Below are 26,596 nucleotides of genomic sequence, written 5' to 3' on the forward strand. Positions count from 1 at the left end.
TTATTACTATTACTATTACTGCAACACTGAGAAAAAGATTCTAGCCAGTTGGCTAGTTGCAGTTTCTTACTGCTATCAATGGGCTTTCTTCCTTTACTCTTAATCTTAATTTACTAAAGGTAACTTCCCATGTGTTAGGAATCTAGATAGCCAAACTTATTGAAACTTGTAAAGGCTCTGAGGTAGGGGATCTTTTTGGGATATGGTGTGTGTGTAATAAAGAGGCTTGAGAAGGAGTGTCTATTGTGAGGGAGTGAGACTGCCAGACTGCCTTTAGAGCAGATGCTCCCCAGATGTAAGCATCCTTCTCTCTAAGAATAACCAGATACTCCCTCTTGCTCGCAGACATATTATCTTTCTTTTTCTACACTATTTGGAATGTACAGCTTTAGAGCATACCCCTGGCCATATATCACTATTATCACAACCCAAATAAAGCTCCTGCATAAACTAGTGGGAACTTGAAGTCTTCACAGAGGGTTCTGGAAGTGGTGTCATGCACGTATAGGATCTGTGCATCAGGCACAAGCTAACACTTGGTGTTTCCACAGGGCCCTTATGAAAATGCAGATTGCCAGGTCCCCCCCTTGCCTGCTGAATCTGAACCTTTCCTGGGACCCTGAAGCCTAGGACTCTGTATTTTTAAAGCTCCTTGGGTGATTTTTCCCCCCTTTTGGGTGATTGTGATAACAGCCAGTTTTAGAAACCTCAGGACAAGAATATTCTTGTGTCCAGTCCTAGTCTCTGTATGGAGTCACCAAAATACCTTTGGACCAGACACCCTGAGCAGGTTGAAAGTGCTTCAGAAGGAAAGCCAGAGAAGCCCAAGATAGCTTTCCAAGGTGATACTACTCTATATTTATTTTTCTGTCCACTGCCTCTAAAACAAGGTAAGAAAGCATATGCTGTTAAGCACATACTTGAACCATGGTTAATATGTACTTTGGCAACAGAGAGGCCTAGTGAGACTTCTAGCTGTGTGGTTCTGGGCAAATTACTTAACTTCTCTGTACCTCAGTTTCCTCTCCTGAAAACAAGGACTTAGGGACGCCTGGGTGGCTCAGTGTTTGAGTGTCTGCCTTTGGCTCAGGTCATGATTTCAGGGCCCTGGGATGGAGCCCCTCATGGAGCCCCACATGGAAACCCACATCAGGCTCCCTGCTTAGCTGGGAGTCTGCTTCTCCTTCTGCCTGCCACCCCCCACCCCGCTCCTGCTCTCTTTCTCTCCTTCAAATAAATAAATAAAATCTTTAAAAATTTATATTTTATAGGGGCACCTGGGTGGTGCAGTGATTGAGCATCTGCCTTTGGCTCAGGTTGTGATCCTGGGGTCCTGGGATCAAGTCTCGCATCATACTCCCTGCTGGGAGCCTGCTTCTCCCTCTGCCTATGTCTCTTCCTCTCTCTGTGTGTCTTTCATAAATAAATAAATAAATCTTAAAAAAAAAAAAAAAGAAAAGAAAAGAAAAGAAGAGCCTAGAGTGGTGCCTACTAGCTATGGCTTTACATGAACATCAAATAAGGTGAACACTGTGCCTGACACCTGGTTGACTCTCCATTGTCATTCTGGGCAGACCATATTTGCTGGCACAGAGTTCTGTGGATCCTCCTAAAGAGGATCCTCCCCACCCAACTTCCTTTGCCAGGAGGGGAGCAGTAGAGGTGAGCGCAGGCTCCCCTTCCCTCAACAGGCATGTCCAGTCAAGGCTCCACGTGTCTAACAACAGGAGCGCCAACAACAAGGCGCTGTCAGACACATGTGTTTTGACACTGGACTTTATTCTTATTTGCCCATAATTTTCTCCTCTATGTTTTTTGACTGCTTTCAACCATGTATGTCTGATCTCCACTACTAAATTATAAGTTCCTCAAAGACAGGAATCAGATCACATAGCCAAGAAATATCATCCAACAACCAGTACCACCCTGAGATGTAGAAGAGTCCCCTGGATGCTCCTTAAATAAATTATTTAAGGCTGGGAATGAAATTTTTGATCAGAAGGGCAAAGGATTAAGAAATATTTGCACTGGCAGCCCTCTGAGAGCTTGGGCTCAGGGCCCTGAAATGAATCCTTCAGCTATTGCCAGGATATCTGTTTCTGTCAGAAATCCCAGCCCTCATGGTGGAACCGTGGTATGCCCACCACCCTCCACAGAGTCCTGCTTTCTAGGGTAGCCAGACTTGAGTCTATGCAGACTTAAATGTGGGGCAGGCATACTGTTGCTGCAGCTGCCCTAGTCTTTTTTTTTTTTTTTTTAAGATTTTATTTATTTATTCATGAGAGACACAGAGAGAGAGAGAGAGAGGCAGAGACACAGGCAGAGGGAGAAGCAGGCTCCATGTAGGGAGCCCAATGTGGGACTCCATCCCCGGACTCCAGGATCAAGCCCTGGGGCAAAGGCAGGTGTTAAACTGCTGAGCCACCCAGGTGTCCCTGCCCTAGTCTTCTTAAGGTATCCTGAGCAATCCCCTACCCTTCTCCTAGCCAGGAATGCCCTGCCCCATCTTCTGCATTCATCTAAGCCCCCCAACCCCTGGGTTGGACCTGCCTCTTCAGCCCTGAGTCAATCTATTTGCGCTCTCTGCAGGTACACAGCATCCACTCCTTGGATACTTAGCACTACCTCCCTCCTGGCATCATTCATGTTACATCTAATCCTCTTGACACTCTTAGCTACATGCTATGCTCCTTAAGCATAGGAACTATATCTAATTTTCCTTATTTTCTTTAGGATCTGGCACAGGCCATGGACGGAGAATCCTCAATGACTGTCAGGAAGTGCAGCTGCTATCATAATATATTATCTTTTCCTCATGGCCTCCTGCCTTCAGGGGTGAACCCTCAAGCCTACACTTTCACGCCTTTAGGTTGTTAGACACGACATACCAAGACTAGAGGCATACCCAGCTTCCTCGGCAGCTTTGGCACAATTCAGAGTATGGTGGGGAAATCCATGGATGGAATACCCTCAACCACATTTTCCCCATTTAATCTGGAATTCAAAAATCACCAGTATGTAAGTGCACCAGTGGTACAGAGCAATACCAGTAAAAAGTTGGAGATAAACTTGCTGAAGGAAAGGAGGAACTCATATTTAATCAACACTTGCTATATACTAAGCAGTTTACATATATGATTGCACCTAGTTTCTACACAGCACTCTGAGGTGGGTTTCAGCTCAGTATTTAATCATCACAGTGTCTCTAAGGACTCACAAAGAGCCTGGATCGTAGTGAGCACACAGTGGATTAAGTTAAATAAAAAATGGATAGCTGATTTTAGGAGGACACATCTGCAAATGCTTACCTCCATAGGATCAAAAATCACCACTGGGGCAGCTATGTTGTTCATTTTTGCAGCTTTTTGGATGATATTTTCAGCCTCTCTAAATCTTCTCTGGGATATCAACCACCGGGGAGATTCGGGAATAAACCTGGAATACATTTTTAATGGTTTAAAATTTTTCACAATCACAAGGTTTGATACTATTCACCATAAATTGCCCCCCCAAATTTTTATTTTGTAAGATTTTAGTCTGTTTAAAGAAAATCAGGAAGGAGGCCTCGTAAGATTTCCGTTGATAACAGGAATAATAAAGCACCTCCAAATTTCAAAGTTCTGATCAAATAACAAGGCTGATCATCAGTTGTGCTTGAAGCCAGGACCAAACCATAAGGAGTAACATTAACTGTGGGTGCCATAAACCAGGGCACTGGGGGACAGTCATTTCAAACTGAATAGCCAGTGAAGCTCTTAAAGAAACACAATCTAGTGTCTTTTTAGTGTGTCCATCCCTTGGAGAATTCCTGGTGCCCCAGCTGATGATGGTCAGAAGTTTATCAGGTAAAGGATGCCCTTTACCATGGAGCCATTTGTGGTTTTGGGTTTTTCCTGGAGTCAGAGGAGAAAGTGTATATATGGACACCCTCCTATGAGCTGCTATCCCTATGGCTCTCAACAGACTCCCAGGTCAGTGAGTAATCAAATCAGTTTTTAGGAAACATTGTTGTCTTTTTTTTTTTTTCCTAATGTCTAGAAACTTAAAATTTTTTTATTGCACACAGTTCACTTCTTTCCTAATTTTTTTCTTTTCTTTTTTTTTTTTTAAGATTTTATTTATTTATTAGAGACACAGAAAGAGAGAGAGAAACAGAGAGACAGGCAGAGGAAGAAGCAGGCTCCATACAGGAAGCCCAACGTGGGACTCGATTCTGGGTCTCCAGGATCAGGCCCTGGCCTGAAGGCGGCGCTAAACCACTAAGCTATGGGTGCTGCCTTATTCTTTCCTAATTTTTCTATTTTTTTCTATTTCTATTTATTTTTATCATACTTACATTTATTTATATTTTCCTATTCTTTCCTACTTTTTATTTCTCAGCATCTCTTAGCCATTCTCCTTCCAGCTCTCGTTTTTCTTACCTGTCAGTACTCAATCATCCTAGAAAATAAATTACATGTAGCAGATACAGAGGCCTCCTATAAGTAAATGGGCCCCTCTGGAGCCTCAACAGGAATTAATCCCAGCGCACAACACAGCTTATCAAATGGCCAAGCCTCAGCTTCCTACCCCAGATTCCTAGCACATGGGTTGAAAAATGAACCCAGTTTATGCCTTTTTATTTATTTATTTATTTTTTTAAGATTTTATTTATTTATTCATGAAAGACACACACAGAGAGAGGCAGAGACACAGGCAAAGGGAGAAGCAGGCTCCATGCAGGGAGCCTGATGCAGGAGTCAATCCCGGGACTCCAGGATCACACTCTGGGCCGAAGGCAGGTGCTAAACCACTGAGTCACCCAGGGATCCCCTATTTAAGCCATTTTGGAATATGCCTTTAGTTGGTCCCTGTAGGAACTCTGATGTTAGGTTATTGACCTTCAGTGAACAGAGCTGTGCTGTCTGAGAAAGCTTTCTGCAGTGTTCTGTAGCTGTGTTGTCTAATAAAGTAGCCAATAAACTGCATGTGGCTATTGAGCTGGTGTAAATAATGTAAATGAGCAAATGAATTTTTTATAGTATTCACTTTAAATTAATTTGAATTTCAATAGCAGCATGTGGCTAGTGGCTACTGTGTTAGTGCAGAATTAGAGCTCTTACTTTTCAGCCATTGTATATTTCATGTATATATACAGGCACACTTCACTTCTAATTCTGAGCAATGTCGGGATGCCTGGGTGGCTCAGTGGTTGAGCATCTGCCTTTGGCTCAGGGCGTGATCCCATGGTCCCCGGATTGAGTCCCGCATTGGGCTCCCTGCATGGAGCCTGCTTCTCCCTCTGCCTATGTCTCTGCCTGCCTCTCTCTCTCTCTCTCTCTGTCTCTCATGAATAAATAAATAAATAAATCTTAAAAAAAAAAAAATCTGAGCAATGTCTTTCCCCCACCAGGTTGTTCTTAGAAATAGCCTGCCTTTCTTTCCATAGGCTCATTATGAACCTCAAGTTCTTAATGTTTGGTCAGCTAGATATTGCAAAGCTTCCCCCATGTTGCATCTACGGGCTCCTTCCCCACCCCGTACACACATACTCCATTCATACTTGTGGTCCGTTCTTGCCAAACCTTTTAAAGGGAACTTGAGATATGAAAAATCCCCCAACCACCCTCAGGGCCCTGCATAGTAGGTCTACTCTCATTTCCAGCCCACCATACTTAGGGCTGCTGCCATCTCTACTTTTGCCATGGCTTTTTGCTGCATGGAGAATCAAGTCTAGCTGATGGTTTCAAAAGTTAGTGGAGCGCTATATTCTCTAGCCTCTCTGCAGACTGAATTCAAATAGAACAGGGGAAAGGCATTGCTGGGAAGTCTCTATCACACACTAATCAGGCAGCAGGGAGCATAGCAGCCCGAAGCCAGCTCCCCCATGACCCCAGCCCACCTAGACTGAAGAGCATGGCTTCCGGAAGCCCACCCTCCAGAACCAGGTGTTCCTAAGAAAGCTGTTTTGTTTTTATAGGAAAATGATTAGACTGGTGTTAAACTTTCAGGACAAGCACACAGCCTTGTAGCACTGGCCCTGGGGCTGTCCTCTGGGGAGGGGGGCAGTCCTGTCCCTGGGACAGTGTGCCAACAGCCAGCAGTGCTCATGAGCCAACCAGGTGACAACCAAAGGAAGAACTCTCCTTAGGGCAAGAGTAAGGCAGCTCCTCATGGAACGGACCATCTTTACTGGAAACTGAAGGGGCTGACCTATCAGACTTCCTTGATGAAATATTTGGACCTAAAACACAGGTCTAAGCTGCTGAAATTTAAATCCCTGCTAATCTTTTATGGTCCATCAGGGGCCTTTTCTCTCTCTCTCTCTCTCTGATAGAGGCACACAGTAATAAAGGTTGGTTATAACATATTTTAGAAATAGTGGTCTCTTATACCAAAATGGCAACAGGAGCCAGGGATCATAGATTACTAACATCATTTGCCTGAGGAGGCAGAGAATAACTTTGGACTTGTCTTGTCATATGTTCTGAGAGAACCTCTGGTCACCAACATCTTTTACAGTAAATTCAGTTAGCAAGGAAATTGTGGAAAGAAGATGTGATGCAGAAGATGTTGATGATTATGATTATGATATTGATGGCTCTCATTCCAGAAAATTGCCCTGCTCTTGTAAATCTGGGGTGCTTCCTTGGAGACAGAGCTGTGTAGTGAATGGCCTGTCCTTACTTACCATAAGTTTTTCTGACCTTCAGGGTGAGTTCCAGAGAAAAACCTCCAAATCAGAAGAGTATCTAACCTTTAACACACTGTCTCTCAAATTCCAGGGAACGGAGGAAAAAAGTGCTTTCTCCTCCCAGGCACAATCCATGTCAAGAATTTACTTTGAAAAATGATAGCAGTCTTAGAAGTGATAATAAGACAGCAACTGGGAGTGGTCCCACCTGTGCTAACTGATCCAACAAGGCCAAAATATGCTACCTGTCAGCCTCTATGGTTGCCTGACAGTAGCAGCAAGATAAAGGACCTTCTGGCAACTTCCTAGGCTATGTACAAAGAACAGGGAACCATGAGGGCTAGTCTAAACCATGAGATTGAAAAATGGTCAAAGAAACTTTCATTGTGTGTAAGCAGGTAGAGATCAAGTAGCTCAGTGAAACCTGTCACTGCTGGGAGATTTGATATCATGAAACCAAACCAAAAAGAATTAGAGAGAGATAACCACCCAAAAAAGCAATTCCCTTTCTTCTTGCTTAAATATGGAAGTAAACCTCTCCCAAAACAAAACAAAGAAATGGGGAGTTTCCCAAAAGAAAGTATGGTTGGGACTTTATTCCATTATTCTGTCTTCTCTCACCTGAAATTTCCTACATCATCATATTGGGTGAAACTGGGGCCTGTATCTCCAAACGTGTTTAATCCTGCATGAATGTGTCAAAAAACTGGGTGGCAGGATTGAGGAAGGAGAGAATATTTCTCTAAAACTCATTAAATGAAGGTAATCCTCTCACCTTCAAGACAAAGCAGAATAAACAGGCACACCTAGATGTTAATCACCCTGTGATAGGGAAACTTGAGGAAATTGTATTAAATTTGTATTAAATTGAGAGCACCAGGGTGGCTCAGTCAGTTAAATGTCTGCCTTCAGTTCAGGTCATGGTCCCCAAATCCTGGGATCCAGTTCCCTTGTCTGGCTTCCTGCTCAGCGGGGAGTCTGCTTCTCCTCCCTCTGCCCTGCTCCCCGCTCATGCTTGCTCTATCTCTCAAATAAATAAAATCTTAAAAAAAAAAAAAAAGAAAGAAAGAAAGAAAGAAATTACACTAGTTGAATCCATAAGGGGAAAGCTTTCCTGAGAGAAAAGTTGTCGAAAGAGCCAGGTGAGGGAGAGCTTTCTAGCTCTGCCCAACAGTACCACCTCAGCAAACATCACCAACCAACAGCCGAGAGTGGAGGGAGCCTCAGTGGGGACGAGTTTCCTGAGAACGGTGCTCTGTGGGAGCGCAGTGTGGAGCAACAGACCCCAGCAACAGGCCCACCCACAGAAAGGTGAACACTCTCCTGGCCTCCGGCAGCTCCACTGAGATGGGGCTGCGCCAGGCTCCAGCTCCAGGCCGCTGGCCCGCAGCAGGGGGCCGTCTGGGACAGAACCACACTCACCACCACAGAGGGATGCACAGCACCCCCGGCAGCGTCAGCGCCAGCAGCAGCATCCGCCAGTCTCTGATGAAGTAAGCAAACAGTGGCAGCAGCATGTAGCCAACTGCAAAAAATGTGCACACTCCTAATGTAGAGAATATAATACGAACTGACTTGCCCAGAATTTCAGTTCCTGTTCAAAACAAGGGAGGAGTATTAGCATTTTAGCTCACTTTAATATTTGCTGTTTTACATCATTACCTGGAAGTTAGGGTCTGAACTACAATTACTCAGGAAAGGGAAAAGGCATTTGCCTTAGGGCCCAGAGGAGGCGTGATTATGAAGGACAGTGGGAAGTGACCCAAGACTTGACACCTTCAAGAAGGATGAGTTTTCACGAGATTTTAAAGGAGCCACAGATTTATCTTTTGAAGGCCGTCTCATGTCACAGAAATATCATGCCCAGCCCTGAGAGGCAATCTTTTCTGAGAAAGCCACATTTCCAAAATAAGCACACAAGGTGAGGAGCAGAAAGGGTGCTCCAGGAGGCTCTTCTGAGGGGCTCTGTGGGGTCATGATGCATGTAGCCTTTCCCACCTTTCCTCACTATGAACAAACAGACAAGGGATCTTGGGGAACAGTGGAAAGTTCATAGTTCATAGAGTTGTGTTAGGACACTGTTAGCTACCCTTAGGCCCTGAGAAATGATAAATAGGATCCAAAAAAAAAAAAAAAAAAAGGATCCAGCTGACACTGAAGGTACACAGAGGGGTACACCCTCCCCCCCACCCCAGCCACCCAGGGCTGAATTCCTTGTGGCCACCGTACCCAGAGATCAGCCCCAGGCAGACATCATCTATTCAGACCAAGGAAAGAAAGAAGGAGCTATTTTGCTGGCCCAGTAGGTGGCAGCTCTAGAGCTGGCCACACACCCAGGAAACTTCACAGAGCTTTCCCAGAACACCACAAAGGCCCAAGCTTGCTTGGTGTGGGGCTTTGTTTTGGGAAAGAGAACACTAGGGTGGGGGTGGGGGGAGGGGGGAGGGGGAGGGGGAGGGGGAGGGGGGAGGGGCAGGGAGTGGGGGGGGTGTGGAGTGTTGGCTTTTGCTCTGCTCAGTGTTACAGGTCTTCCAGAGATACTGCCTGCCTTTTGGAGCTCTTGGTTGGTTGCGATGGGGGAGTCCAAGAACAAGCTCCTTCTGTTGTCACGGAGCTCCAGGCCCTTTCCAGAGTCTACTCTTGGTCCTCTGACCCTGAGCCAGAGATCTGGCCAATGGCAACAGCTTTGCTTTTTGTTTGAGATCTGCCCACCATTACAGAAAAGTAGCCCAGGAAACACAAAACAGACCATTCAAAGGACCATTCAGGCTTGTCCCTCAAAAAGTATTTTCTCAGTTGTGTTAAAATGCCCTGAGCACAAGCTCAGGAATTAAGGGCGAATTCCAGAGGAGCCATATAATTACTACAGTGCATGGATCCACTTACACAAGGATTTTTTAAAAAATAAATACAGTACAGTACTGTACATGTATTTCTCTTCCTTATGATTTTCATAATAACATTTTCTTTTCTCTAGCTTACTTCATTTTAAGAATACGGTATATAATATAGAACATAATATGTGTTAATTGGATGTTTCTGTTATTAGTAAGGCTTCTGATCAACAGTAGGCTCTATTAGTAGTTAGAATCTGAGGAATTAAAAGTTATATGTGGATTTTCGACTGTGTGGGTGAAGGGTGATCAGTGCCCCAATCCCCCATTGGTATGGGTCAATTATAGTTGGTTTGTTTCCCATTCTTGCTGCCTACTTGTTCCTGATCCTCCAGCCCATTTCATCCTCACTCATCATAACTAAGATGTGTGCCTCAGTGGTTCCCTTTTGAACAACCATTTCTAAACACCAGACTGATAGACATGGCCAATAATGTGTGCCTCTCTCATTCCAGACTGTAGGTAATAAGCCTAACCACCTAGGGCACTTTTCAGCCTCTCTACTAATTTCCAAAGATAGGGCTTGACTTCTTTGAGGATTGTGAGTGGTATTTCCAGATATTTTCCTACCTCAGTAATGACCCTCTTACCATTCCACAGGCAAACCTACCTTGCCACGATTCTTAACACTTTGGCTGTAATGATCATGATGTGGGAATGAATAGGGGGATGCTTTGTCCCTAAGCATTGTTTCAGCAGTGAAGCAGCAGAGGATTTGGTTGCAGAAAAGATCAAGTGCACAGGACCAAGTGAGAATCTTATAATATCGTGAGGCCAAGGGAGCTCCCCCTACGATTCCATGACCCTGATAGGAGAAGAGAGAGAAGAGATACCAATGGATTCCTGGATAACCTCTGTCTCTAAGCTCGGGTCTCAGGCCAGAACAGCGTTGTTCTGACTTTGCACAGAAAAGGGGGAACAGAGCTTTCTAAATGTAACCCTCTGTCTTTGCGGGGAGCAACACAGATGGCATGAGTCTGAAGAGTTCCTTGTTAGCACGACTCCTTGCCCTCTGACTTTTAGACAGCCACTTCTCCTGACACATCATCATTGCTGTCACCATCATCATCTCCATAGCTAACATTTGCTTTTGAGCAGGTGCTTTGAGCCAGGTCTTCGACTACATACATTATCTCTTTGAAGTTTCACAATAATTATGAAAGAACTAATATTACCACTGGGACACCTGGGTGGCTTAGCGGTTAAGTGTCCTACTCCTGATTTCAGCTCAGTTTGTGACATCAAGATTGTGAGATCAAGCCCCACATCAGGCTCCATGCTCCATAGGGAGTCTGTTTGAACTTCTTTCTCCCTCTCCCTCTGCCTCTTTCTCCCACCCACTATCTCTCTCTAAAATAAATAAATCTTTAAAAAAAAAGATAAACTAATACTACTGCTGTTTTAATCAGCTGAGCCTTAAAGAGTTGAAGCAAATTGCCTCAATTCACACGTAGGTAGTAACTGAGGCAGCAAGGATATAAGCCTGATCTGTTTGAACTATGGATACCATCTAGAAAAAAATCACCTGGAGGCAAAGCTCAGGCCTTATCAAGCAGTGCTATAAATGAAATTCCTAAGGGAGACATTCATGGGACATGGGTCAGGCCATGTTCTCTTTGCAAGAAGTGAGGATTTGCATATTCCCTTCTTGGGCTGGTCTTTGAACCAAGAGGTGGCTGACCAGACCTCTCTGAGGAGCACTAGAAGAGGAGCCCTGCTTCCTGCAGACCTTCCATGGCCTATAGCTGCCCAACCGGTGACAGCAGAGGACAGCTGGTTGGGGATGCCTATTTTGGCCTGTTTACTCATTAGGTTTTTGCTCCTGGTTGGTCTTGGTCTGCTTGGACCTTGCAATGTCTCTTGGGAGTAAAACTCTGTCATGTAAGCCGGAGAGCATGTCCTGATCAGGAGTGTTTGCCCATTGCCTGTCACTACCACTCCAATCAGAGTACTCTCTCCAAAAGGGAGTGACTCAGAGAGGGGTAGGCTCACTTCCACATTGATCAAGGCCCTTCTTTGGTTGTTATCCCAAGAATCACTGGATCCACTCCATGTGAAGGCAGGACCTAGTCTTCTATGAATGACCAACAGAGGCCTGCAGCAGACCCCAGCTCAAGAAATAAGAAGGTGGGAACACCTGGATGGCTCAGTGGTTGAGTGTCTATCTTTGGCTCAGGGTGTGATCTTGGGGTCCTGGGATCAAGTCCCACATCGGGCTCCCTGCAGGGAGCCTGCTTCGCCCTCTGCCTATGTTCCTGCTTCTCTTTCTGTGTCTCTCATGAATAAATAAATTAAAAATCTTTTTTTAAAAAAAGAAAGAGGGGGATCCCTGGGTGGCGCAGCGGTTTAGCGCCTGCCTTTGGCCCAGGGCGCGATCCTGGAGACCCGGGATCGGGTCCCACGTCGGGCTCCCTGCGTGGAGCCTGCTTCTTCCTCTGCCTCTATCTGCCTCTCTCTCTGTGTCTCTCATGAATAAATAAATAAAATCAAAAAAAAAAAAAAAAAAAGAAGAAAGAAAGAAAGAAAGAAAGAAGAAGGTGATACCGTTGCCAGGCTATAGGGTAGGACCCAGGAACCCCTGGGTTATGAGTAGAGAGGCCATGTGCAGAGAGGTATCTGCAGAGAGCCTGGGCTCCTTAACACTCATTTGCTAGTAGAGTGACTTTGATAAGTCCTACTTCATGGATGTCTTATTCAAGGACTGAGATACCATGTGTAAAGTATCTAGTAGAATATCTGGCATGTGGTAGGTGCCCAGGAATAGCTAATTCTTTTATCCTGGTAAAAGTAATCTTTATTATCTCTGTATATAACCCAAAAAGTCTTTCTTCACTCAGTACAGTGCAAACAAGGGATCCAGCAAATTTCTGCATCTTCTTAATATATTTATATCTCATCTAATCCCTTGAAGTCTTTGAGGTACCTTATAATTTGAATATAATAAGATAACAGTAATATTAATGTTACTGTAATTAATTAATGTAAAATACAAAGAAAGGCAAAAGTTCTGCCTTGGAGAAAAGGACAAAAAATATGCAACTGGTCACCTTGAAAAAACAGTATGGCAGTTCCTGAAATGGTTAAATATAAAATTACCATATGACCTGGCAAATCCATTCCTAGGTACATATCCAAGGGACCTGAAAACACATATCCACAAAAACCTGTACTCAAATCATGATAGTAGCATTATTTTTGATAGTCAAAAAGTGGAAATAACTCAGATGGCCATCAACTGATGTGTGGATGAAGATGTAGTCAATCCATTCAGTGGAATAGTGATTCCCATGCTACAGCATGAGCCAGCCTTGAGAACATCAAGCAAAGGAAGTCAATCACAAAGACCACATGTTGTATGTTTCCACTTGTTTGAAATGTCTAGAATAGATAAATCCACAGAGAAGGTAGATTAATGGTTGCCAGAGGTTAGGAAAAGAGGAGGATAGAGAATCACTGCTAATGGGTATAGGGTTTTTTGAGTAAGTGATGAAAATGTTCTGGAGTTGGAAAAAGTTGATGGTTGGACAACTTTGCGAATATACTAATAACCATTAAAGTAGATCTTTTAAAAGAGTGAATAGTATGGTATGCAAATTATATCTCAATTTAAAAACATTTTAAAAATGTGTGACTGATAAAGACTGCATGGTTGATAGTTTCAATTTAGCCTGAATTTTCTGGTAGCCAGAGTTATAGAGGAGGATGCCATTAATCACATACTTTTGAAAAAAGGAAGAACATATATAGACACCAGAGGAAGCAGAGTTTTAAATAAGTCAGCATAGTAGCACAAATATTGCACAGGAGGTTGATGTTAGAAACACTAGGAAAATACTGAATTAGTGGATCGGTCAAAACAAGAAAGCAGTTAACTGTGAAATATAAATTTGAACAGGTAGTTATGAGGGATAACAGAGGAGCCTCTGGCTTTTTACCCAGAAGACTGTGGACAGCTGTGAGGCACTATTTCTGGGAAACAGTAGGAGATGGTGAGAGTGAGCTGGAGTGTGGGCAGAGTTGGGGTCATCCATCCTGAGTGGTCATTTCCTCCTAAACTAGCATTTTTCTTGGCAAGGCCCTCACTATCAGGTGAATCCACTTTATGTTCCTTTGGCTAGCACTGTTCTTTCCCTCCCTTGTCCCCTAGGACTCTGGTAGGTTTTACAATTTTTAAAAAGTAGAGCAAGGAAGGTCCATTTCTGCGTCGTTTTGAGAATGGCAGCAATTCAGCTTCCTGAATTAATGTGAAGCCTCTTAAAATGGGATTATTATCACAGATTCTCGCCAACCCTTCCCCAGAGCCAGAGGGCATAAAACTGAAGGCGCATCTCTCAAGCTTTCGTTTATTTTACTCAGAACCCAGAATTCACCCTTTTGGCCCTGGAACGCCAGGGGGCGCTGCTGCGCCGCGGGGAAGCCAGGCGCCGCCCAGCCCTCGCACTTGGTGCCGCCGCGGCATCCCAGGCCGGGACTCCGGAGTCCGCTACCCCAGGGGGCGGATAGGTTTTCAGCGACATTCTCAAATGTCCAAACCTGAATACCCAACACAAAGAGTCTCCTACCAGGACACAAACGTTAGCAGTTCCCTTTAGAGCACAGAGACGTGAACCGCCAGCCAGGGAGGCTCTGGGACCCAGGCTGATGGGGAGCCTGAGCACCCAGCGTCCAGCTCACTGATGGCTGGTTTATAAATCTCGGACCTCCCCGATCTGACAAGATCTTGTTCTCCCCCTTGGCCCTATAATTCTTCTTGGCATGGGGAGCTGGGAGGGGAGCAGGCTGTGGTGTCAGGGCCAGTTGGGCAGGACTTCCCCGCAGGAGGGCTCGGATGGGCTCTCCCAGCCTCACCTACTCACAGGGGAGGTTCCAAGGCCCCTTACCTCTGGAAAGGAAGAACGCAACACTGGCCATTCAGTAGAACCTGGGGGATGCCATGCTGGTGCAAACCCCACCTGGCTCCCAATCCCAGTGACAGGGTTTCTCTGGCTTCACCATGATTTTCTGCCCTTCCATTCCAGATGGTCCTTTAGGTCCTCTTTAGAGGGGTCTGCCCACCTCAAGCAGAGTCCTCTGTTTTGAGGAGGCCTGTTTAGTCCTGGATGTGTCTGTATGTACCTGTATGTTGGTATGTGTCTGTCCCAAGCTGGGCCACAAATTGGACTTTTCGGGTTTAGGGAGGATTACCACTAGGAATATAGATTCTGGGAAATGTTGCCCATGAGAACAAATAGACTTTACCCAAGATCCCTGTGTCCTTGGGGTCATGAGGCCTTAGGAGTTTGCAGTCTCCATCCTGAATTCTTCTAATCCTTAGTTTCTAGCACCACTGGCCTTAAGCTCTGTATCCTCTAACACAAAAGGATGTTCTTTAAGAACATCTGGCTCCCCCCCTTCCTGCTGGGACCTGTTACAGAGGGTGCTAATGGCCGGGACCATGTGGCTTCAGTGTGCTCTTCCCTCCCCCCGAATCCCCCTCCAGAAAACTTGGCTGTGTCAAGGAGCTCTTCACAAATGATTAAAGGAGTGGAATGTGAGCAATCCCATCTTGGCAACCTCACAGAGAGTGTACACCTCCTCAACTAAGAGAACACAGCATCTCCCAAGCTAGTGAGTCATTTAGACTCTTAAAAGCAATCAGAATCCATCTTCACAGATTCAGACTTTTGAGACATTAAGAATTGTTAGACTCAGGGGCACCTGGGTGGCTCAGTGGTTGAGTGTCTGCCTTTGGCTCAGGTCATGATCCTGGGGTCCTGGGATTGAGTCCTGCATTGGGCTTCCTGAGGGGAGCCTGCTTCTCCCTCTGCTTACGTCTCTTCCTCTCTCTCTCTGTGTCTTTCATGAATAAATAAATAAAATCTTAAAAAAAAAAAAAAAAAAGAATTGTTAGACTCACATTAAAAGGGCACTATTGGGCAGCCCTGGTGTCTCAGTGGTTTAGTGCCGCCTTCGGCCCGGGGTGTGATCCTGGCGACCTGGGATCGAATCCCACATTGGGCTCCCTGCATGGAGCCTGCTTCTCCCTCTGCCTGTGTCTCTGCCTCTCTCTCTCTGTGTCTCTCATGAATAAATAAATAAAATCTTAAATAAATAAATAAATAAATAGGCACTATTAATAATTACAGTGTGACAATAGGGACAAACTAGGCCAGCACTGAGCCAATGATGACATCACACAAGAGATTATGGGAACTGGTATTTGTTGTACCAGAGGGGCCCCTCATTCTCCACACCCCCACTCAGCGGGGAAGAGAACAGGTTGGCAAAGAGAGCATGTTGGGGACACTTGCTCCTGTGGGTGACCCTGGCCAGGCTGCTTGGAGCTCACCTCACTTCCTCTGGGGAAATGCTGGTGAGAGCGCTGGGGGCCTCCTCATGTCCTTTTTAGCTTGTGTGTCCCCTTCATGCTGCCTGAGACTCCAGAAGCAAGGCTGCTGCTAGGAGACAGGAGTACTATCAACAGCACTCGTCCTGCAGGCAGCTGATATGCTCTGGGGTGCACTATGACTCAGGGTGAGGCCAGACCTGCCCAGTGATGGCGGTCTGGCAATGAACTCCTGTCAGCACATGCGTCTTCCACCTGTGTACTGGCCACATCAACTACCCTTAGTCCCTCCAGGGGCCAGGCACAGCTGCCAGAAACACTGTGCCATTGCCCAGACTGAAGTTCCAAGCTTTCACAACTCAGATCAAAGACATCTCTAGGTGGTTCCTCCTCCAGCACCCCAATTTTGTGCCTTTCCCAAACCTTATGCTCCTGAGATGTGTCTCAGTTATTGTGTGGGTGGCATTCACTACCACATTTCAGAGCCCAGGACAGAGCTGGCTCCCTGTGAGCACTTGCTTGTCGTGATCAGATCAAAGAACCTGAGACTACAGCCCCCTCCCCAACACATGTATATCTGAGGCTGATCCTGTTTTAGAAGGACAGCCGATGGGTTGAGGTGCTTCCTTCTGTGCTAAGAGCACTCCCTATGCCCTCTTTAGTGGCCCCCTTTTCTGAGGCCTCTCAGACGGTTGGAAGGAGAAGCTCTGAGGGTTGAAGCCATTCCTACCTAGAATGAAGGCCACCACATAGTTGGAGATCTGGCCCATGCCAACGATGACAAATAACACAGTAAACATCTCCCAGTTGATGGAGAAAATCTGCAGGAAGCTGAAGCCAGTCTGCACAGCCATGGTTGCAAAGAGGACGCTCTTCCTGCCAAACCTGTAGAATATAGCACAGCACAAAACATGGCACATGCAGGTCACGGCAGCTGTAACTTAGGGCATGTGGCAAGCCTTGAGTCACTTATCACTGCAGACTTTGTTTTGTTTTCAGGGCTGTGACAACTTTTCTCCACCTCATCTTCCTGAGTTCTTCCTCTGTGATGTCTCAGGCATCCATCTCCCCAGGAGGTGCCTTTTGAGATCCTAAAACTTCTGTGGAGGCCCCATATCTCGAAAGCATAGAGCAGCTCATGCAAGGTCCCCATAGAAATCTGCTCTTTAGGGCAGCCCCAGTTGTTTAGGGTGGCCCAGCGGTTTTGTGCCACCTTCAGCCCAGGGCGTGATCCTGGAGACCCAGGATCGAGTCCCACGTCAGGCTCCCTGCATGGAGTCTGCTTCTCCCTCTGCCTGTGTCTCTGCCTCTCTCTCTCTCTGGTCTCTCATGAATAAATAAATAAAAATAAAATCTTTAAAAAAAAAAGAGAGAAATCTGCTTTTTGGAACAAGCCACAGGTAGAAGCTGACATCACATTTCTGGAAAATGGATGAGTACATATTGCAGGTAATCTAGTATCTAGTTCTGTCAATCTGGAATGAGGATCAACCTCTACGGCAGTGGTATCTAACCTTAGCTGCACTTGAAATCCCCTGCTGCCAAAAAATGCTGGGGCCAGCACCCCACCCCCCAAGATTCTTATTTTCTGGGATGCAGTTTGGGTATTAGGATTTAATCAATTTTCCCAGGTGAGTCTAATGTGCAACCAAAATTGTGTGGGAATCGTCTACGGGAAGTGTAGCTTGCAGCAGTAAATATGATGCAAGAGTTGGCTTAAGTCTCATTTTACTTTCTGATGGTGACCAATGGGTAGAATGGAGCACAGGTGTGAGCAGAACAGTCTCCTACCACATTTTCCAAATTCAGGTCTCAGGCTTTTGGGCTTATAGTCCCTTGGGACTTTGTAACTGAAGGAGGGACAGGCAGTCCTCTGGGAAGCCTTCCCAACCCTGCTACTGAGCACTCCCACCTGCCTGCTCTGGTGCCCTTAGGACATTCAGGGGCCAGTGAGGCATTTTTCCTGGGGCCATGGCGCTGTCTCCTCTAGACTCTGAGTTTCAGGAGGCCCACAACCAGCATGGGTCAGTTCTGCGGCCCTGGTGCCCTGCTGGGGGCCTGACCCACAGCAGGAGTGTGGGTCCTGGCTGTCTGGACCTTCCTCTGACTGATGGATGGCTGTTTGTGGACAGACCAAACGTCATCTAAGAGTAAGAAGTAAGGTGGGGCAGAGTGGTGAGGGCAGCAGTGTTTTTTTTTTTTTTTTTTTTTTTTTGAGAGGTTTGGTGATATAAGAATCTGTTTCCAGTGAGGCCATTGAGTCTTCCTGACCCTTGGCCAAATCCCTGGAGGTTTGAGGCTGGGAGAACTGAACAAAAGGTTCCAGCAAGGGGCTGATGGAACAGGAAACATGAGACATCATGGCTCCTCCTTTCACTGACTTGTTGGCGTGTGTGTGTGTGTGTGTGGGGGGGGGGGGGGGTCCTCTCTTTCTGAGTGGAAATGCCTTAAATTTACTCCCACCCCAAGATTGGCAGTGAATTGACAAGGGGCCCTATTCCAGCTTTCCTCCCTCCCAGCCTCCTTACCTGTCAGATAGCTGCCCAGACACAAAGGAGCCAAGGAGCACACCCACAAAGAACAGGGAGGAGGTGAGGGGCGTCTTCCAATCATCCTCACACACTAGACTCCACTGCCAGAGAAGACAACATGAAGTGTGAGCCCAGCCCTCCAGTAGGCCCAGCCCCAGCCCAGATCTGAGGGAGTATTAGCATGGCAGCTGGAACAGGGTCTCCTCTCCTGCGACAGGCTGTTGCCTTTGTGCTAAGGGCAGAGGTTCCACAGCCCTGGGGTTGACTCCTGATTCTACCATGCCCTGGGGGCCAAGTCACTGTCCCCCTGTGACTCACCTTCCTCTTCTTTTTTTTTTTTTAAAGATTTTATTTACTAAAAAAAATAAAAAAAAAAAATAAAGATTTTATTTACTTATTCATGAGAGACACACAGAGAGGCAGAGATATAGGCAGAGGAAGAAGCAGGCTCCCTTTGGGGAGCCTGATGCGGGACTCGATCCCAGAACCCTGGGATCACGCACTGAGCCAAAGGCAAGATGCTCAACCACTGACACACCCAGGCGCCCCTCACCTTCCTCTTCTAGGGGTTAGAGAGGGTAATACCTCAGCTTTGCTTGTGTCACATAGCGAGAAGCCTGCCAAGGCCATGGCTGTGCCTGGTGACCCCTCCACTGTGAAGCAGTATGAAGCAAGGTCATATTTCTGCTTCAGGAGACATCCAAGCATGGAGAGAAGGTGTTTGAAACTCCCCAGGGCCAGGGCATAGGGCCTAAGCCGAAGTTTCCTCTGCCCTGCTGAAAAGTCCAAGTGGTCTGTGATTATATTTTCTGAGCAGACTCCTTCTGAAAACCTTGTTCTCTCTGCTCCATTCATACCATAGGCCAAGCCTATGGGGCATGAATTCAGGGCCCACTGTGTGGCCATGGGGGTGGGGGATCTGCACCTCTCCAGCACTCTTTATCTCCTCTACCCTCCTCCACACTCCTTCCCACCCAGCCTTCCCAGAAGGGTGGTTCCTCCTGTGCTTCAGGCCTGTGGGCTGTTTTAGCCCTAACAAGTCCCTACTGGTGGACCCATAAAATGAGGGCTTCAGGAAGAATTTTAGTTCTCAGCTCTTTAATTAAGTCAAGTCAGCAAAATCTCAAGGGAGGTTGCAAAAATTTCAAAGTGTGTTCAGTGAGGTATATATATATATCTCTCTCTCACACACATATATATATATTATATACACACACACACACATATATATATATACATACATTTACACATCTCTCTCTCTCTCTCTCTCTCTCTCTATATATATATATATATATATATATATATATATATATATATATATATAGGCTCTGTGGATCAGGGGATTGCTGTGTGTAGCAAGATGATCCAGTCTAGAGAAAAAAAAAAAAAAAAAAAAACTCTGCCTCCTATTGAATCCCACCTCAACTGGGTGGTTGTGCTGCTTCCCTGTGAAGCCATTCAGTTCTTAATCCTCACAACTTCCCTGAAGTAGATTTAAAAATGAATTCCCATGTTTATTATCACACTTCCCTGTGTAGCAGAGAGGGATGTTTATAAGGACACATACAAGGGGAAAGTATAAAACAAAAAGCTAAGGAATCAGGGCAAACAGCCCAGGGGAGGAGGGATTGCAAAATAACCAAGCCAAGGGTAAGACTGACAACCAGTCATCCTGCCCAGGGGCCTGCCTGCTTGCCAGGCTCTGAGGATTGCAGTGGCTCAGCTTGCAGAATCCCTGTATGCAAAGCAATAAACTCGTTCTCCAGAAGCTAGTATTTCTAAGTACTAAGACATAAGAGAAGTCTCTCCTATATACTTCCTTCCACAAAGAGGTCACGCCATGATGTTGAGGATAATGTCCTTGCAAACACCGCTGTCCTAAAGACAATACCAAGATTCATGAGGCTGCCTTTCCTGGCACCCACATTGCTGGCTACAGGCAGAATGTCTAAGCACAGCTCTGCAGAGGAAAAACAAAGTGGGTCAAGACCTCAGCTCTCTATTCCTCAAGCACAATCAGAGATTGCATTTGAGACCATGCTCAGAGAACAGTTGCTTCAACTGGGGTTCCTGTAGGGGTTTCAGGGGAGAGGGGACAAACCCTCCAAAACTGAATGCCCAGATTCATGTGCCTTGGCATGCCTTGGGTCAGAAGGCATAGACAGGACATGTACCCGAATTAATGGCCACCGACTTCCAAAGATTGCTGCCCAAAGTATCAGAAAGGAGCTTGGAATCTGCCCTAACAAACAGATTAATGATTGAGACTCCTAAGCCTCATAACATGTTGTTTTGTCTGTTTCTTTTTAATTTTTAAAAAATTTTTAAAAAGATTTTATTTATTTATGAGACACACACAGAGAGAGAGAGAGAGAGAGAGAGAGAGAGAGAGAATGAGGGAGACAGAGACAGGCAGAGGGAGAAGCAGGCCCCATGCAGGGAGCCTGACATGGGACTCCATCCTGGGTCTCCAGGATCACGCCCTGGGCCAAAGGCGGCACTAAACCGCTGAGCCACCCAGGCTGCCCTTTTGTTTTGTTTTAGAGTAAACTGAGGCTTGGGCACCTGGGTGACTCAGTTGGTTGAGCATTAGACTCTTGGTTTTGGTTCAGGTCATGATCTCAGGATTGTGGGATTGAGCTCTGTGTTGGGATCTGTGCTTGGGCATGGATCCTGCTTGGGATTCTCTCCCTCTGGCCCCACCCCACTCTCTCTCAAATAAATAAATAAATCTTTAAAAAACAAAAAAACAAAAATGAGGCTCAGAGACTAGTGTTTGTTTGCAAGTACATAGGCTTGCTAAATACCAACTCAGGCCTTAGAGTTCAACCTTTACCCATGTTATGCTTTGGGCAAGAATTCTAAAGGTCAGACAAATGAGCTTATTAAATGCCATCCACTATGTTTCTTCAAGGGAGATGCTAAGACTAGGGGTAAGAAAACTACCAGCCTTTAGAACTGGACAGATGTGAGAAAATCCCATGGGTATCAGTGTATCTGTTATCCACTGTCACCATTTCATTTCCAATCAAGTAGGAAAGCTCTTCCAAAGAGAATGTGCTTTCTTTTGTGTGTGTGTGGTTTTTTTTTTTTTTTTTTTTTGAGTATTTTCTGTCAGGATTTTGCCCAAAGGCAGGATAAATAAGACTTAAGGACAGAAAAGAAAGAGGAAGATTGTGGCACCAGGGATTATGTGGCAAGTGTAGTGACTGGCTACTTAATTTCAGGCCCAATGTGACATGAAAATGCAAGACCTCTTATTCAAAAATTATGAAGAATTTCAAGACATCAGTAGCAGAGCATTACAACCAAGTGTGGAGCCCCATATAACTGCACAGTTTGTGTGCCTATAAATATGGCCCAGTAGTGGGTCGAGCCTTGTCTCTTTGGGGAAGGGAGCAGGGCAAGTTTTGAACTGGGGTGGTAGGAAGGATGAGGTATGGGCCAGCTCCCCATCCCTCCCTACTATAGCCTATGCAGCCACGGCTCTAGGTTCCTCTTCCTCCCTGAAGAGGGGTGTCCCAAATCCCCATCAGCATCCTGTGGCAGAGGTGGTAGCCACGTGCACACAGCAGCCACCTGTCCCAAGCCCATGGAGGGTGCTATTGGTTTTTGGAAATCCTGCTCATACCCAGCAGGGGAAGGCAGCTGATGTCATGGCTACTCATAGTTGGTTTCAAGGTTGGGCCCTCTCGTGAAGAGTTACTGTGCCACAGAATCTTTTTGGGAAGCTGCAAAGGCCCTAGTAATAGGACACAGGATCAGCAAAGTTCCAGCTGTAAGTCATGGGACCGAAGTCTGATAAATCAGCTGCCAGCCTGAAGAAGGGCCCTTTTCTCCAAGGGGTTATTCTAATGAAGGCCAGGTCCTACCTGTGACCAGCCCCTTGGGATTTGAAGGGTGTGTTTTGGGATTCCATTAGCCAGAGCCCAGAGAACTCCCTGTGGCTGACAGTGACATTGTAAACCCAGTAGAAGATAGTCTTTTCCTAAATAAGATAGAACTGTCCCTTGTATCTCTGCACATATGCACACATGCATGTACACACAAACATACACACATGTGGTCTGTTCAGAGGCTAATGGTGGGCAGTCTATTAAGGAACTGATTGGCATTGCTCTGGAGCTGTGCTTTCAGGTCAAGCATTAACGTTTCTAAAACATAATCCCCTATTCCACCGTGCGCGTGCGTGCACACACACACACACACACACACACACACACTGGGTAGACAGTGGATTGTGGGAACTAAGTGGCCCCAAACTGTGCAGTGTGGGGGCACTGGATATGCTTTCCCAGGGTTACTGTGTCTGTCTGATCCTCACGGTCTAAGACCAACATTCTAAGTTGGTCTAATATGAACTCTGCACAAAGGCCATCTAGCTTTTGGCTTTGCTTTAAGAAAAAACAACCCAGGTCACAAGGTAATAGAAGACGAGAGGTCACTCTTGACATAGAAGAATATGCCTCTCATGCCACTGAGCAGTACTAACAGAAATGACAACTATAGTATACTGGGTGCTCATTTTGTGCCTTGTATTATCTCATGTGATCTCAAGGTTGCCATGTGAAATGGGTACTTTCTTTATCCTTATTTTTCAAATGAGGAAGTGAAGGCCTGGAGCAATGAAGCAACCAGCCCAAGTTCTAGTGGACTAGTAAAAGGAATTGCTTAATTATTTATTCAACCGTCATTGAGCACCTGCTCTGGGCCAGACTCTGTGTGGGGCACAAAACAGACATGGTTACTACCTCCACAAAGCTCAAGGTCAAGCATTCTTTACAGGACAGATCAAGTGTGCATATTGTGCATGCATGAGCCTGGCTGTCCTGGGCAGGGCAGGCTCTCTTCTGGGCCACTGTGCCCTTGTTCTCTGGCTAGGGAGGAAAAGAGGCCTCCCTACCTCATCCTCCTCCAGATGGACAGAGTTCTAAAACCTGAACTCGTTCAGATACTCATCTTAGATAACTAATGCTCGCATGGGGCTAGGCACATGGTGGACTCTTAACAAACTGCTGATGAGTGAATATTGAATGCTGAACAATCAGATGTAATGGAAAAGGGGTTTGGGAAATGTGAGACATCACACATTGTCCTTTGAAAATCACCCTCAGCCTTGAACTCTCAAAGTAGCCAGTCTAGCAGTTTTAGCCATTACCAAAGCCATCGAGGACCATAAGGATAAGCTATCCCTAATGATCTCCATAGAACTGAGAACTCCAGATGGCAGCCTGATGTTGAGCAGAGCACAGGCTCTTTTGGGCTCTGCCACTTTCTGGTTGTGACTTTAGGCTTTCACCCACCTAGACTGGCCTCCCTTTCATCCTCAGAGACATGACAATAATAACCCCTCCTGGGGTTGTAGTGAGCACAGGACAGGAAATATAAGTGGAGTGTTTAACACTGTGTCTGACATGTTTCAGACCTCATTAAATGGTAGTTCCCTTTCTATGGAGCCCATGCCTTTGTCCTCATGGCCATGACTTAGAACAAACAGCATGAATAAATAAGTAAAGCAAGTTACACTTAAATTTGTGGCAACAGTAATTCTTAGAAATAAGAATTTCCTGGTCAATGACCAACAATTGAAAAAGCTTTTGACACAAACTATAAAATCCTTTTATAATGGGTATCAATCTCAGAGATGACTGTGAATGAAAAGTTAGCAATAGTCCATTTAAGAATGAAAAGAGGTTTCTACTATGTCATCTTACACTTTTTTTTTCATTCCAGGAGGAAACTCAGGAAGTAGTTAACAATAGAACACATGTCCACTCCAATTTCTTTTTCATAACTTTGTTGTGAATAAGCAAAAACTTTCCTGGCCACCATAGCGATAGGGCAGGGAGTGAGTAGGGTAGGAAAATCTGGCATTTTTAGTCTTTTTGTTTATAATAGCTTCATTGAAATACAGTTTATGTCACATAAAATTCACTCTTGTAATGTGTGTACAATTCAGTGGTATTCAGTATATTCCAAGAATTACTCAACCACTAGCACTAATTTTAGAACATATTCATCACCTCTGAAAGAAACACCATACCTATTAGCAGTCACTTCCTACTCACTTCCCCCACCCCCTGGCAACCAGTAATATACTTGCTGTCTCCAAAGGTTTGCCGATTCTGGACATTTAATATAAGTGGAACATATACAACACATATACATATTCACTCAGCATAATGTTTTCAAGGTTTATTCATCTTGTTTTAGCACATAACAGTGCTTTGCTTTTTGTGGTTGAATAATATACTATTGTATGGGTAGGTTACATCTAACTTAGCCAATCACCAGTTAATAAGACAATGGAGCTGTTTCTACTTTTCAGCTCTTATGAAGAATGATGCTATGAACTTTTGTGGACAAGATTTTGCATGGATATATGTTTTCACTTTTCTTGGGCATATACGTAGGAGTACAACTGCCAAGTTTCAACAAACTCCCTGTTTCCTAAAGTGGCTACACTGTTTTACAGTCCCAACAGCAATGAATGAGGGTTTCAGTTCTCCATATTCCTACCAATACTTGTTACTGTATGTCATTTTAATTTTAACCATCCTAGCAGGTGTTAGGAAGTGTCTCATTGTGGTTTCAATTTTCATTTCCCTAAAGACTAATGACACTGAACATCTTTTGTGTTGAACCTACAGATCAATTTAAGGAGTGCTGCCATCTTAACAATATTAAGTCTTCTGTTTTGTGAACAGAACATGGCATGTATTTCTATTTATTTAGGTCTCTTTTAATTTCTTTCAAGATTTTTTTTTTTTTTTTAGTTCTTGGAGCTTAAGTTGTGCATTAAAAAAAAAAATGTATTCCTGAATAACTTCTTTAAGTATTTCTTGTAAGATAGCAGGGCTACCAAAATTTCTCACTGCATTTGTTATTTATTTTTGTATCTGAGAATATCTTTAGTTCATTTTTGAAAGATAATTTTGCTGGAAATAAGATTCTTGGTTGACATCTTTTTCCTTTCAGTATTTTGAATATGTTATTCTGCTGCCTTCTTGCCCTATGTTTTTTTCTTTGTTTTTAGTTTTTTGGGGTTTTTTTGCCCCACGGTTTTTGATGAGAAGTCAAATGTGAAACTTATTAGGGTTCCCTTGTACATGACAAGTCATATTTTTCTTGCTGCTTTCAAAACTTTCCCTTTGGGACACCTGGGTGGCTCAGTGGTTGAGCGTCTGCCTTCAGCTAAGGGCGTGATCCCAGAGTACCAGGATCAAGTCCCACATCAGGCTCCCTGCACGGAGCCTGCTTTTCCCTCTGTCTGTGTCTCTGCCTCTCTCTGTGTCTCTCAGGAATAAATAAATAAAATCTTAAAAAAGAAACCAAACACTTTTCCTTTGTCTTTGGCTCTCAGTGGTTTTACTATAATATGTCAGTGTGTGGAATTTTTTGTTTTTTCTAGTTGAAATTCACTGAGTTTCTGAGCTATATAGATTAGTGTTTTTCTTCTTCAACTTCTTTTCAAATGAAGTTATTTCCTGTGGGGACAGCTTCCAAGCTCTCTGTTCTTAGGGACTACCTGTCCCTCTGGACAAAAATATCTGAGCCCTTGCTCCAGAGCTGGTGGCAGGCAAAGAAGCCCTCCAGAGCGATGTCTTGGTTTATTAATTGGATACTGGGTGAGAGTGGTAGCCTCTATCTTTTTGGCTTGACTCTCCTGGGATGGAACATTTACCTTACAAACAATCTGGGATATGCACAACCAGGGTCCTAGTATTCTCAGCCTGTGGAATCTAGGGTAGAGCTGCCCACTATATGAGTAGGGGCCAAGTAGAAGATGGGATTCCCCAATCTCTCAGTTATACTCAACAGGAATTAAGCCTCTACAACTCAAAGCTCACGGAATCCAGGGAGGTGGCTAAACCTTAAAATGTTTTCATTTCTTCTCAGATTAGAGGTAAAGAAAAAGCAACCAGAGTTGGGGAGGTCTCAGTGGAGAACTCTATGGTCACTGAAGGCTGAATCAAAGCAAAAGACCCAGTAGGTGTGAGTGGGATGGTGAGGATGGGGTGGAGGAATGTGAGGGAAGTAAAGGGGGCACTCAGAGCCCGGGCTCTCCCCCTTGCATCCTGGCACTGGATCTACCACAGGTCCACCGCTCTACTTTGGGTATGTAAGTAAATGGGATGGGGTCTGTGTCAGCCTCCCAGCATGGAGGGGAAGC

The 26,596-nt window shown here is 45.1% G+C and overlaps 1 protein-coding gene across 4 annotated transcripts in view; it reads right to left on the reverse strand.

Annotated features, from left to right (window-relative positions):
* SLC22A4 (solute carrier family 22 member 4) overlaps positions 1 to 26,596 on the reverse strand; it is a 44,333-nt gene that overhangs the window by 9,343 nt on the left and 8,394 nt on the right. For 2 of the 4 annotated variants that reach the window (XR_003234411.2, XM_025994948.2), the window contains exons 2-5: positions 18,421 to 18,524; positions 16,623 to 16,777; positions 8,096 to 8,267; positions 3,309 to 3,435 (exon numbers count right to left, since the gene is read on the reverse strand). Coding sequence is in view for 3 of the 4 variants with exons in the window: in XM_025994948.2 (XP_025850733.1) it covers positions 3,309 to 3,435; positions 8,096 to 8,267; positions 16,623 to 16,777; positions 18,421 to 18,524 (558 nt within the window). In the remaining variant the exon portion in view is untranslated. The remainder of the gene's footprint in view (positions 1 to 3,308; positions 3,436 to 8,095; positions 8,268 to 16,622; positions 16,778 to 18,420; positions 18,525 to 26,596) is intronic. The other 2 variants (XM_072731782.1, XM_025994949.2) reach the window with 2 other exon arrangements.

Source organism: Vulpes vulpes, chromosome 12, assembly GCF_048418805.1.
Source record: "Vulpes vulpes isolate BD-2025 chromosome 12, VulVul3, whole genome shotgun sequence".
Taxonomy (NCBI): domain Eukaryota; kingdom Metazoa; phylum Chordata; class Mammalia; order Carnivora; family Canidae; genus Vulpes; species Vulpes vulpes.